Here is a 14,682-nt window from a genome sequence, read left to right on the forward strand (position 1 = left end):
CAGTCTTGGGTTGAGAGAGCTTAGCCTCCAGTTTGGCTGTATAATTGCATCTCTCGCATATATTAGTGTTTGGTGGTAGGAGGAGAGGGTTGCACTTCTCATTGTCTGTGATGGTAAAAATCCACAGAGGAGCCTTTACAGCCCCTGCACTGTCCATATTCTTTTCATGGACAATTTAATATTGTTCCTTTGGAGGTCATTACGGCAAAGGAGTTTAGCATATTCTGTCAGACCAACTGTACAGCTGATTTCGCAAGGAAGGGAAAACAAAGACATGTTTTAACTGAGGGAGAAGAAGATAAACACCACTTACTTGTTCATGAGGACATTCAGAGCTCCACAACAGAAGTCAGATCTTTGGCTTCCACCCTTAAGACTATGTTTGGCTGTTCCCTATAAATATACTCCAAAAATTAAGTACATTTCACCCCTTATTCTTCATTCCAGTTACAAGTCCAGAAAAGATGACTGTTTTAATTTTGACCAGAGCCTTGTCAAAGACCTTTAAGCTTTTCATACTGGTCAGCCTTCTACCTCCTCCTCTTCTTCTTCTACTACTCCTTCACAAAGAAGAGAGACTCTTCCTCTTCTAAGGAGGACTTATCTGATGTAGACTGAAAGAATTTAGAGAATGCAGCTAAGATTTCTTCCCCTTTCAGGTTTGAATCATTGGCAAATGACACCTACCTAACTTGCAACTATTTTGCTAACAAAGAGATTTATTTTGTGGATACCACTGCAAAGATGAAAAATTATTTTAAATAGGAAGGCAGAGAAGTTTCTAATTCCCAGAAGATGTATTATGAACTCTTAAATATGGAAGTTCCCAAACCAGTAGCTATTCCTCCAGTTTTGGGAGTACTACACAATGCTTTTCTGGCTGCTGTCTCACCACATGACTCACAGCTTCCAGCCCCAAAAAGCCCAAGCAGATTTTATTGAGTTTCTCATCAATATCTCTGTGAAAACTCCATTACTGATACATTTCTCTTGATTCAGACAATGGATCCAGGGATTATTCCTACTAACAAATTTCCTCCCAGTGATAAACATATAGAGCCTTAGATATATATGGTAAAAGGGTTTACAGGTCTGCCATCATATCCTTTAGAACAATCAGTTGTTAAACCCACATAATGAAACACCTTCTAGCAGTTTTGAATAATATGGAACAGGTTATAGCTAGCAAAACTAGTACTAATGTTACAGTTAATTTTCTGGACATACTTTATCCAGCCATCCAAATAGCTAAAAATAACAGTGCGAGTATGATGCTGTGGATGCTGCTTCCAGGGCAGCTACCATTCGTTGTATCATGACAAGACATGCTTGTCTATATTTTCAATCCTTATAAGATATCAAAGCTGAGTTACAACATTTTCCCTAAGGTACTTATTGAGAATTCTTTTGCTGAAGTTTTCAAAAACATAGCTGAAACAGGAAGATTTATGCAAGATGTCAAAAAAGAAGTTATGTCTTACTATAACATTCCATCTGTATTGTAGATCTTTATTCCTTCATTACTGTTGACTTTGGTTCCATCCTCGGAACCGACACGGCCGGTATCAAGCTCGCGCCAGCCAAAAATTCTCAGCTAAGACCTACCCACAATGCCCCTCTCGCAGTCTCTTCAGATCGAGTTTTCCCGCCATTATAGTATAGAAATAATGACAGTGATAGTAGGAGGATCTGTCTGAGCAGATACCTTAACTAATAAGGAAATCCTAAGGTCCACCAGGAGTCCAGGCAGGGGGAAGGAGGGTGGGAAGTAATGAATGAATAAAGATCTACAACACAGATAGAACATTATGGTAAGACATAACTTCTTTATCTGATGTTGTAAAGCTTTATTCATTCCTTACTGTTAGGACAGAGTCCCCGGCTACTTGAGTCCTGGGTGGCCCTAAGGAAGGAAATACCTGAGCACCATAGAACCAAAAGATGCTCTTCCCCTGGAGTCCAAATCCAATTTGTAATGAGTGATAAAGGTATGAGGCCTTGCTAAAGTGGCTGCTGCGCAGATACCCTCCATAGAGACTCTGGAATGAAAGGCCACTGATGTAGCCATCAATCTAGTAGAGTGAGCCTTTATTTTTGGAAGGTAAGAACAGTTTGTTTTGATTGTAGATGAAAATAATGGCGTTTCTGAGCCAAGAAGATAAAGTCATTTTGGAAACAGGCTTACCCATTCTGGGTCCTGCAAAGGCCATGAACTGATCTGTTTTTCTGAAAGATTTAGTTATGTCCAAGTTGAAACAAAGTTGCCTATGAACATCAAGTGTATGCAGAAGATATTCCCCTCTATTTGAATGGTGGAAAAAGAAAATCAGTAGGTCAATAGACTGATTAATGGAAAAAACAGAAATGACCTTGGGCAAAAAGGAAGGGTCAGTACGTAGAGAAACTCTTTCCCTATGAAAAATCAAGTAAGGTCTCTTGACACTCAAGGCCTGCAACTCAGATACTCTTCTCGCTGAGGTAAGGGCTACTAGAAGTAGAGTTTTCAAAGAAAAAATTTGATATCACAGGAATTAGAAGGCTCAGATGGAGGACTCATTAACGACTGAAGCACCAACATCAAGTCCCATGGTTCTATAGGAGGCTTGACAGGAGGTTTAATATGTAATATTCCTTTCATGAAGGTTTTGCACAGTCGGTGTGACATAACAGATTAATTGTCAATTCCATTGTGAAAGTTTGCAATAGCTGCTAAATATAATGTAACTGTCGATGCTGAAGCTCCAGGGTAGTGTGGTATTGAAGGATCTTCTGAATAGGCATGGAAAAGGGGTCTATGTTATGTTCTTTGGCCCATCTACAGAACCTAGTCCACTTACTGGAATACATTTTTCTGGTGGAAGGTTTGTGCAAAGTCAGAAGGATCTCGCAAACAGGGGATGAAATATCAGGTATTCTGGCAATCATTGGAAGTGGAGAAACCAAACTGTGAGCTTGAGGCTGTGGAGATTGGGGTGAATCAGTCCCCAGAGGAGAAAGCCGGATCCTCTTTGGTCTGGTGGGACTGGTTGGATGACTCTCTCTCTCTTAGCAGCTTTTCAATTTCTAAGGCTGCAGCCTCCCCCCTGATCGGGTGGGACATCGGGGATTCGTTTTACGGGGCTGGGAGTGAGGTTGAATGGGATATGATAGCCTCTGGATATTATTCTCTGCACCCATGCATCCATTGTTATGAGTTGCCAGGCCTGTAGGTGCAAAGAAAATCGACCCCCAACTGCTTTCACAGGAAAGCAATCAGACCGCTGTTCAGGAGTGCTGGAAGGATCAGCCAGAGAAGGAATCTCTAGCGCCCTGGTTGCACGGATCCCTTCTGCCCTGAAAGGGGTGTTTTCTGGATGAGTTCACCCTCTGCCCCGGGGGGATTGCTCATCACGAGTGTCATGAAAAAATCCTTGGGACTTCTTAAACCACAATTTTCCTCCCCTCGGACTGCTGGAGTAGGATCTCTGGGGGGGGGGTGAAAAAATGTATGCCCACAGCAGACAAGGTATTTCCGTCCTTCTCACTATGCAAAAGTATGTCTCTTACTTTGGGACCAAAAAAGGAAGATTCGTCAACAGGCGCACTGACAAAGGAAGATTTAAAAGGGTCCGCGGAGTCACACAAATGCATGCAAGCATGCCATCTCATGATAATGCCCAATGTGGCTGCTCGAGCTGCCTCCTCAGTAGTGTGAGAAATAAAGCGCATTGAGGACTTCGAGATGGATTCCAAGGTAACTAGCTGAGAGGCAACAGTATCACGCAACTCCTCAGGTAGTACTTCCACCAAAGAGGCAGGCATTTCTGAAATTAGGTCTCTTTGGAGGCGAGTAAAGTGTGCCAGGTAATTCAGCGACCAAATGGCAAAGGTCGCTGAAGCATAGGTCCGCTTCCCCAGTCTGTCCATAGCCCGAGACTCGCTGTTCGGGTGATGAACAGTGGAACTATCTTCTGCCAGTTCCCTCTTGGTGGCCACCGCCACGACCATGGGATCGACTACCAGCTGTTTGGACCAATTGGGTTGGTCTTCAGGAGTGGACAAAATTTTATTTGGCTTCCTGAGGACGGGCTCTGTGTTGTCTGGGGCCTTCTAGGCACGCTGCACAATACATCTAATGAGCTCATCTGCAGCTGGGATCACCCAGGAAGTAGACAGTCATGCATGGAAAGCCTGCAAGAACACAGATTCCTCTGAAGAAGGGTTGGAGGGCTTCCAGTCTCCCCTCTGCCTGAGGAGCTCAAGAATGTCTCCAAATGAGATGTCTTCCTGGGGTGACCGTTGGGGCCCTTCTCTCTCATCGCAATCGGTGTCTTCAGTGATGGATTCCTCAGGGAATCAAGATGCTTCCTCTTTCAAAGTTTCTTCTGGGGGTGGATCCCCAGTGGTGTCTTCGGAGGACAACTCCGGAGAAAGGGTTCCCTTGAAGGGCAGGTCTTTGCAGCTCCCATGCTCAAGGTTCCAGAGTAGGAGAGTGGGACAGTTGCATGCTAGAGGGGGGCTCTGGTTCCGATGCCAGTGGTTTCAACTATGAGCCTGTTGAAACAAGGACCCTCTCCATCACCTGGAAAGCAGGCCCACCCGAGGAGGGATGGGAGCCCGGAACAGAGGACGTCCTTGGAACCGGGGTCACACTCCGCCCAGAGGAGCCCACCTCCAGGTGAGGAGCTCAGAGAGGACCAGCAGCTGTCGGGAGTGCCGCAGTCATAGATGGCACCACAGAAAAAAAATCGGTGCTGAACTAGGTGCCACAATGCTGACAGCCCAATCACTCCTCAGAGTGCACCAGTTCCAAACAAGCCGTGGCGCCAAGAGTAATCGGTGCCGACAGAGAAGCCTCTGCTGTCAGAGCAGAGACAGTATGCACCAGGATGGGCATCAGTACCGAAGTCTCCGAAACCTGGGAGGAGGTCAGAGAAGGTTAGACAGGAGAATAAGCCGCGAGAGCTTCCGTTCCAAGAGGGAGGGAAGACCTGGTCTGGGTGGCTCATCCTCTAGCTGCCAGAAGCTGGTCCACAACCCTCACTACATCCTGTTCCGAAAGACGTCTGGTGGATCTGAAGGATACTGCCGATGGAGAGTCTGGTCTCTCAAGAAATGGACTAAACTGTTGTCCCAAACAGGGGTCATAAGATGGAGAATACCTAGTTCTGGGAAGGTGCTCGACCTTCAGAACTGAAGGTATCATTACCAGTGGAGCCGTGCAAGACATCAGCACTGTGGCCTGGGATGGTGCCGATGCAGGTACAGTGGTCGGAGCCTGTGTTACAAACAAGGTTGGCACTGCGGGGGATGGTGCTGGGGCTGGTACAGTGGAAGGAGTCTGAGTCATAATCAAGGATGGCTCCAAGGAAGAAGACAGGGACCCTGGTGCCAAAAGCTGTCTGTGCCGACGCCACAAGAGAAGTCCGGTGTCGACTCGGTTCCGTGGAGGACAGGGATGTCGGAACCGAAAGACTCCATTTCTCCTTATGCTTTTTAACGTCCTTATGCTTAGGAGGTGGAGAGACCTCCGTCCCAGAAAGAGCCTCGGTGAAGGGTGATTTCAGCATACCCTTTAGAATAAGCTTGTTCTTGCGTTCAGCCAACGTATGGTTGCTGAAGTTAGAACAAATGTGCATTTTACGCCCGTACTTATCACACTGCTTGAACCCAAGCTTGGCCTTATATCCACCATTATAACACACTAGTACTACCACACAACAAACTATATCTAGCAACAAAAGATAGGATAGTGAAAGAAAGCACTTTTTTTTTTTTTTTTGTACAAATAGCAGGAAAAGAGCATCAACAATGGTACTAAGAAATACCAAAAAGGTAAGAGGAGGGCCTACTAAGGTAGGAGAGAGGGAGTAGTACCAAAGATGGTACGAAAGAACTACCAAGGTAGGGGGTAGGGTTTTGTCAGGAAATGAAGAATGTAGAGATGAGAAATAACTTTAGATGATAAAAACTGTCTAACCAACACTAAAGACTCGAAATAACTACAAAAAAGCTACACTTAGCTGAGAGAAAGCTTGGCACGTCTGACAAGGAATGTGGCAAATGAGATCTGAAGAGACTATGAGAAGGGAATTGTGGGTAGGTCTTAGCTGAGAGTTTTTGGCTGGCGTGAGCTTCGTACCGGCCGTGTCAGTTCCGGGGACAGAACCGAAGTCCTAACAGTAAGGAATGAAAAAAGATTTACAACATTAGCTCATTTTTTCTGTCTCCAGTACTGTACCTAAGTTTCAAAGAAATTATCCAGCTAAACTAGGAAACTTCTTTTGTAAGCCACCTACGTGCAGACCAAAAAAAAGTCAGGAAAGAGTCCATTTAAAAAAGATGTGGCATAAGGACCCTAAAAGGGTACTGATGGATTACAAAGATCAAGGTCATACAGAAACAGTTTCTAATTGTTAACACAATACCCCCATCCCCCACTTTGGCCTACCTTCCCAGAAAATTTCTGGAAAGCAATATTTGCCTTCCAATCAGGCAATCTATCACAACAGACTCTTGGATGCTAGACGTCATAACAAATAGCCAAAAATTCCAATGGGCATCCTTCCCTACACCCTCGGGAATACAACAGATTACAAAAGACCAATGACACTTCATTCCTCCAATTTTAGATTTACTTTTTCAGGAGGCCATAGAACCAATTCTTGCAGGTCAATATGGAAAGGATTTTTATTGCAGACATTTTCTGCTACCCAAAAAGAGGGCACCTGGAGTCCCATTCTAGACCTCTCCAGACTAAACACCTTCACGTATGTTACAAGATTCAAAAATGCTAACTCTTTAAACCCTATTTCCCCGACTTTATACACAAGCTCAGTTGAAGAATCTAGCTTTAAAGGGTGCTTACCTTCCCATTCACAGAAACCATGGACATTTTTAAAATTTTCTTAGCTCTGGAATTATATTATCAGCTAACTACACCATTTCGACTCTGCACTACTCCAGGAGTATTTACCAAATGCTTTGTTCCAACAATAACATAATGCAGACTGCAAGGCATTCACAAACAGTGACTCCAAGAGGGATGGAGGGTATATGTACTGTAGCAGGGATCTAATCTATACCATTTACAGTATGTCCTACACAGCTGTACTATGTTCTTGATAAGACCGCTATTGAAGTACTCGTTACGAATGGGATGATTCTCAAAACTCAAGTAGAGTGTGAGAAGGGAGTTGAACCAGAGTCTAGAATACCTTGCAGAACTGCTTTGACAAATTTAGTTCTGGAAGAAGTATTCAGTTTATAATGTTTGGTAAAAATGTGAACAGAAGACCAAGTAGCAGCTTTTATCTTGCTTATTTGGTTACTAACTTTTCATTTTCACTCATTTTTCCCCATATGAACATCTCTGCCATACTATTTGTGCGCTCTGATATCCCACTATCCTTGTTGGATTTAATTTTGCTAATTTTTATTTATTTATTTTTCATTTTTCACACACCATACTAATTTTCTAACCAAATGCTGTGCATTTTACTTTATAATTCTATTCAAATGTTAAACGGAATGTACCATAAACGGTTTATGTTAATGTTTCTGTTTATGGAGTTTTTCCCTGCGTCTCTACTGAAAAAAGGGTTTTGTTGCCCAGTTGGACTTTCTCAGTGAACAAAGACAATCAAGGAATCAATCAACCAACCAATAAATAAATAAATACATAAACCTCAGAGCACAGGCAAAAAGACAGTATGCCACTATACACACAACCCAAGGCCTAAACTGCAAATAGAATTCCATGGAATGTTAAAAGTCAAGTGAAAAAAAGTTTTAATACATAAAACTACCTGTAAAGTATGTCACATCATTGCTGAAAAAAATGCATTTTTATAACCATAAAAGTTTTTTTAAGTGTCATTGGGAGGGAAAAAAAACCTTCAAAAACTCCCACTAGCCAAAAAATTCACCAATGTGCTATGTTATGTGAATATTAAATCCTATGATGTCTTCCTGTATATTTGCATATCCCCCCTCCTTTCCCTTTCTTTCCACGTTTATTTTTTGTATATTATGTAACTGTGTTTATACCTATGTGGAGCTTTTCTCCCCGGGCCTCTACTGAAAATGGAAATATATCCAGTTAGACTAGCCCGGTTAACAAATGTAAAATAAATAAAATAAATAAATAAAATAACGTAATAAATGACATATAGTTTAGCCATTAAACCCTGTTTTAGCTACTTACTTCAACAAGGGTTGCCCCAAGAAGTATGAAAAACAGTAGATTTGGCAAGTTCACACAGAGTACAATTATGAATGAACCACAAAACCACAAATTGGTAAAAATATCATCTATTACAGGCTGTTACTCAGGACAACATAAAATACATAGCAGTCAGTGTTGCTAAAATGAATGGTTTATAGGATACTACATAAAACAGAGTAACAGTAGGGAGGCCCCTGTCGGGTGAATCTGAAGTGACGGGAAAAAGGTAAAACAGATGACATCTTGCCCATGGACTTTAGTGACTCTGTTCTGTCTGTGCCAGACAGAACACAGTACTGAAGCATCTGTGATTATGGGTTTAAATCAAGATTTGAAATAGTATCAAGAAATATTTGCATGGGCATCCAATAAACTGTCTTCCACAAGCAGCTCTCACAAATAAGGGCAATGTTTATTTGGATTTGACAAAGTCTGACTCTGAATTAAGGTACGTCTAATATTCATCAGTGACTCTGATCAATATCAGCAAAAGAGCTATCTTACTGTACACAGGATAATAAACTGGGGAAAACAGTAAACTGGATTTTAGACCGACATAAGGGATCTGTAATCTAGCAAAGTTAAAAGTGCTCACATAAAGCCTAAACACAAAAAAGTAGTTAGTAAATATACTTGTCACCAATAATTTGGGGAGTGAGTACAGAATGATAGAACACACTAACAGTACAATGGAAGATGGATATGAAATACCTGTATGCAATCTGGAAATGAAATGCTTGCCAGTCAGTAAAGTGATTGTGTCATAAACATAACATGCTTGTAGTTCCAGAGTCCACATTTGAAGAAAGACATAGTTGGGAACTCAAGTAGAGGTAACTCAATTATATATTTAAAAAAAAAAAACAAGATGGAAATAAGATCCACCAGCCCTTCGATGGACAGCCTGTCACTGACAGAGAATCAGGATTTCCACTTATAGCATCAGTAATAATGGTTCAGCAGAAATTCTGAGATGTTGCATTGTTGGATTTGGGATGAACACAGAGCAAGTATGACAGTAGCTGCTTTCCAGAGCGGACAGAAGTAGGCTATTGTGAGCAACAGCGGCAACAGTTAACTACCAAGGGGAAAGAGACAGCTGCTGGCAAAATAATTTGGTCAAAGAATAAATACCGCACAAATCAGTTACTATTTGGTTTGCTTTAAATGTGTATAACAGTAAAATCAGAGTAAATGGTAATAGAATAAAAAGACCAGAGAATGTTGTATCACAAAAAGGGAAAGTAGATGAACAAAATAAAAATAGCTGGCAGTTTTCACATTTGGGTAAGAAAGACACAAAACTGCTGTCAGAGGGTAATAAGCGGAAATGGGACAATCAAGCCAACTATAAGTCCTTTGCTTTAACTCTCTGACACAGCAGAGGGCACATTGTGGGTGCAGAGCCTTTCTCTTGTCTTCAATGAAATAGTACACTTCAGTTTTTCTGAGTTTTGTACGAATAGTGAAAGCAGGATGAAATTAAAAGTTCACAGCACTACAGAAATGAACCTAGGGCAAATAGAGTTCAGCATCTGGAAGTAAACAAAACATTTTCAGAACATCTGTCTTCCATTTCAGTGATCAAGCATATCTATGCATTACTTAAGAAATTATTTATTTATTTATTTTTAGATCAGTAAGTAAGCATTCATTCACAGTGCCTTCAAAAATCATTGTGAACAGGGTATGTACAGCAACGTACTTGTATATTTGTATGCAGCAATAAACCATTTGTCCTGATATTAGTTCCCCCCGTTCTCCTCAGAGCACAGCATTTTATGTAAATCCATTTACAAGGCATGCACACCTACCACTGATACAAAGACAACCACATTTTGAACTCCAGAAACATATTTATGAGATGCTAAAAATGTTTCCATTATGCACCTTCTCATCTTGGAACAAAACCTTTATTAAGACAGTAACAACCCACATAGTATCTTCTGCAGTACAACTGAAATGACTGTTAGAAAGGTTTCATAGCCAACTTTAATTTCACTTTATTTGCAGAATTATAGATGTTAAAACATGGAATCACAGTGGGCATGTGTAATAACACTGAATCTGAATCATATAGTTCAAGTAGTATTTGGAATGCTTAACACAACACTTCTGGACAACACTTCATACTAAACATACTAAATGCCTGTTAGACTTTTTGTTACAGACTACAAATCACAGCACAAACTTAAAAAAAAAAAATATATATATATATATATATATATATATATATATATATAAATGGGTCTACTTCACATCACTGAAATCCCTTTTCACTTTCATTTCACTGAGACCAAATCACCTAATTTTTAAAATACTGAAAATGAATTTGACTGAATCTCATTTCACTGAATTGCAAGCCCTAAATAATGTGGGTTTTCATTCACCTTTGACTTGTTTGTGATAAAAAGAATTTCTGTAACTTACAGTGCTTACTGTGAGACTACCGACAGTCATCTATAGAAAGTGGTGGTGTACTGTTTTTAAATGTGGGTATTTACATTTGAATGGGAAGTATCTAAAGTAATATGGCGGACGTTTTGTGCGTTCTCAGCAGTAGTGGCAGCATGTAGAGTACTGTACGGCATGTAAACGGTATATGCCCTTTTCCCCACTGTAGTGCGATCCTGGAGTTAGTATGCTAAGTTAGTGGGGGTTTGGGGGGCACAGCCCCCCACTCTGTTTGGTTTTATATTGTCTGGTTTCTGTTAAGAGGGTAAGGAAGTAGTTTTTAAGTTCTGGAAAGAGGTAGTCATTAGTGTTGTGAGTGTGTTTGTCTATGGTTTCCCACTTAGCCTTTTGACATTCAGCATTGTAAGCTTTCGGTGAAATGAGATTCAGTATTTTCAAATTTAGGTGATTTGGTCTCTGTGAAATGAAAGTCAGTGAAATGGGATTTCAGTGATGTGAAGTAGACCCAGGTGAATATGATATATATATATATATATATATACACATACATATATAAATAAACAATACACAGCGCAGCTGTCACTGTATGACATTACAATGTTGAGTTGTGAGATAACACTTAACGATGCAGTCTGAATCACAGTCTTCTCTCCCCTGCCCCATTTCCCAGAATAAATAAATGATTAGTTTAATCCCTGCAGTTTAAGAGAGAAAACTGTATCCAATATATTATTTTTACATAAATGTGAACAAGCTGTTTAAGCAGAGGAAACTGCAGTTAATATATTATTTTTACATAAATGTTAATATAATAAAACAAATACGTTGAGCTCAGTTTTAATTGACTCATTTTTAAAAATTTGTAATACATTTCCATTTTCATAAATTATGTGGTTTTAAATGCTGCATAAAGCACTAAGATGCATGACAATTAAACAGTCATTTACCAAGCCATTACACATGCACATACTATTTGTCATTATAGTTTCATTTAAAGTAAGGAAACCACTTCAGAAATACTTCAATCCTTACCCAATGCACCCACTTGCAAATATTTGTACATATGAAAGCTGTGCCCCATCTCCCTAGCCTCACCTTTTCTGTTTGACACCATCTACTTTTTTTTAAATCTGAACTTGACCTTCAGTGATTACAGTCAACTTGCCTTTGTTGATCTACACCAATGCCAACATACAGCTATTCCTCTGTTGTTTAACTTATATTTCAGCTGGTACTCTCAGCTCTTTCCTATAGCTTCTCTACAATACTGAAATTGTCCTTTCAACATCGGTTTGCTTTCATTTCTAGATGCTTTACTCTACCTTTGAGTATTTTTCTTTCTTTCTGCAAGTCTTTACCATGTACTTTCTGCCCACAGCATAGAATCAGCTCCACTGTAACACAATCAGTACAGCAAGTCACCTATAGTGACAAGAGCAGCAATGCTGCCACAAAACATGCTGACTCTCAGATTCATGCTATCTTTTGATGGGTATGATGAAAAATAGAACACCAGAACTCAAAAGTAAAGAGGGCTAGACACTTGGAGTTTTGATTCCTTGTTCATACATGAAATCTTCGAGGACATTTACCACATTTTTTGCCTCTGGCATTTCAGCATTCTCAACCTTCACATTCTGAAGCAGGACGTCTGCATTGCCACAATTCCTCAGGAACATGTAGCACTTAAACAAAGCATAATGGTTCATTTCTGCTTGACGAAGAAATCGCTTCAGATTGTTCATATCTTGTATGGCCTAGGAATACAAAGCAATACAATTTTTGATATGTCACTTCTTTATAGAAAAACACACAAAAATCAATTTGTACTGATCATTATCTGGAGGGAAGTAATTTTGTACCGCATCAAAAACAATGTGGGTGAACTCCGCAGACGACAAATAATCACTGACCTTCATTCTGCACTCAGACTGAAGAGCTAACACAACACAGTGTAGACTTCCCCTTATACTGCAGTATACAAGAAGACTCTTCATGCAATATATTTAGTAGCAAAGTGCCTACCTTAACTATAGACAGGTGTGCTAGATCACTTTCCTTCAAACTTAAAATAGAAAACAGTAAGACTGCTAGAACACTGATGTGGTCTACCTTCAAGGGTAGTCAGTGTACTCTTTGCAGTTTTTCCACCTGTGTTAAAGCTGAACGGTGTATTGCAGTGCTACAGTACGACAGCCTCAAGTGCAAAACATAAAAAATGTTGCAAAAAGCAGTAAAGGAAAACTTATTAATGAGTGCATTCCAAGCATTTAAAAGAATACATTTCTAGACTTAATGCCAAACTCACTAGCACAAACAGATTTTGCTAAAATAAAACAAGAGAAACAAAGGAGATGTTACTTATTCTAGTCTAGAATCAGTAAAGTGAGTTATTAGTTGGAAATCACTACTACAATCATTAGTAAAATCACAAAATATTTCACAGCATTTTAAAAAAAAAAATGCATAATTCTATATCAATATGTACACTGACACACAAGGTGATAAATTACAAAAAAGCATTTGACAGCAATGGATAAAGGAATGCTTAGAGATGTATAATATACACCTTACATTGATCAGTTTCATTGCAGTGACTATAAACAGTGGCAAACCACTGTGTAACGAAGTCACAGCACAGGGTAAAATTATTATCCCATGTTTAAAAATTCAGGACGGATATACCAGAGTGATTGGATCTTTCCAGGTCGCTTCTCCCGCTGTTCTGTACTGCCCTTAACCCATTAAGCTGTTTTCTTAATAGAATAGATTATGATTACAGCTTAAATCCCACAAACCATCCTTGTTCAAAGATATCTCTTCTGCGTTTTTGTGGATGATTTAGAATTGTACACTCAATCAGATGAGGATCTGAAAACACAACTATAAATGGTTAAAACTTTCCCAGATGATATAAAATGACATCTGGTCTTGATAAATGTACAAAAGCAACATTTATCGCAAGAAAGCCACAGCAACAAAAAATACATCAGCCTGGGACAGGGATGTGATAAAAAGAAACCTGAACAGGAGGGAGGGTGTAAATATTTGGGAACAGATGAAACATCAGCAATAAAACATGAACAAATGAGGACAAAGCTCAGTAAGGAATACTTCAGGAGAGTAAAGCTAATCCTAAAAACTACCTTGACATCTAGGAACAAAGTCTCATCTATAAATCAATTGGGTCTTCCTGTTCCAACTTACATATTTGGTTTCAATGACTACCCCAAACAGTACTGCATCAACTGGGCAGGAAAACAAGAAAAATGCTTAATGTTTTTCAAATGATACATAAAACACAGTGCATATCAAGATTATACATCTATTGCTCTGAAGGCGCTATGAGGCCTCCTCAAAATTAACTACATGTACAGGTCTGCAGTCATAGGACTGCATACATATCCGCTGACCTCATCAAATCCAAACATAGTGAAAGTTATAAAGCATGAACAGATGAAGTCTAAGATGACATCTTTGTTAGTTTAGCAGAATAATTTCGGAACAGAGTGGAAATGAAAATCAAACCGAAAGTAGATGTGAATCAGACAGCAAATGAAAGTGCCAAAAGCAAAAGAAAGAATAAAAAGAAAATTACCAGAAAAAAGGAAAGAAAATTGGAAAAGTCCAGAAAATTTTTTTATCAATTTTTTATTAAATTTTTCATAATATGAAATCAAAAATGATATACAGTACAATAGAAGTCGTTGATGTTACAATTTTCATAACTTGAGCAAGTTATTAAACTAGGTGTTCACACACTGTAATAAAACAATTTCAATTTAGCTAAAAGTTAACAACAGAGGATTACCATGAAGTTATGACTGTTATGGTTCAGTCAGGAGGTATGAATATAGTAAAGAAATTGATCTATACATTATGGTAATACAAAAAGAGTATATCTTGAGGAATAACACCAACTTAGTGATACAAAAATACCTTAGTTGATGCTGTCACTACTCTTAACTAAAGAGTGTTTAATAACTACTTTGCCATTCATGAAAGAACATCAATTAAAGCTTTACAGTAGTTCTGACAGTATGTTTGGTTCTTCTGACTTT

The 14,682-nt window shown here is 39.6% G+C and overlaps 1 protein-coding gene across 1 annotated transcript in view; it reads right to left on the reverse strand.

Moving 5' to 3' along the window:
• Positions 1–11,514: 11,514 nt before the first annotated feature.
• The window catches only part of CCHR4.PART0H17orf75 (chromosome chr4.part0 C17orf75 homolog), a 671,853-nt gene continuing 668,685 nt past the window's right edge, over positions 11,515–14,682 (reverse strand). Inside the window, exon 10 of the mRNA XM_044068053.1 lies at positions 11,515–12,378. Coding sequence (XP_043923988.1) covers positions 12,157–12,378 — 222 coding nt within the window. The 3' untranslated portion in view covers positions 11,515–12,156. The remainder of the gene's footprint in view (positions 12,379–14,682) is intronic.

Source organism: Protopterus annectens, chromosome 4.part0 (assembly GCF_019279795.1).
Source record: "Protopterus annectens isolate FY-2018-M chromosome 4.part0, PAN1.0, whole genome shotgun sequence".
Classification (NCBI taxonomy): Eukaryota; Metazoa; Chordata; order Ceratodontiformes; family Protopteridae; genus Protopterus; species Protopterus annectens.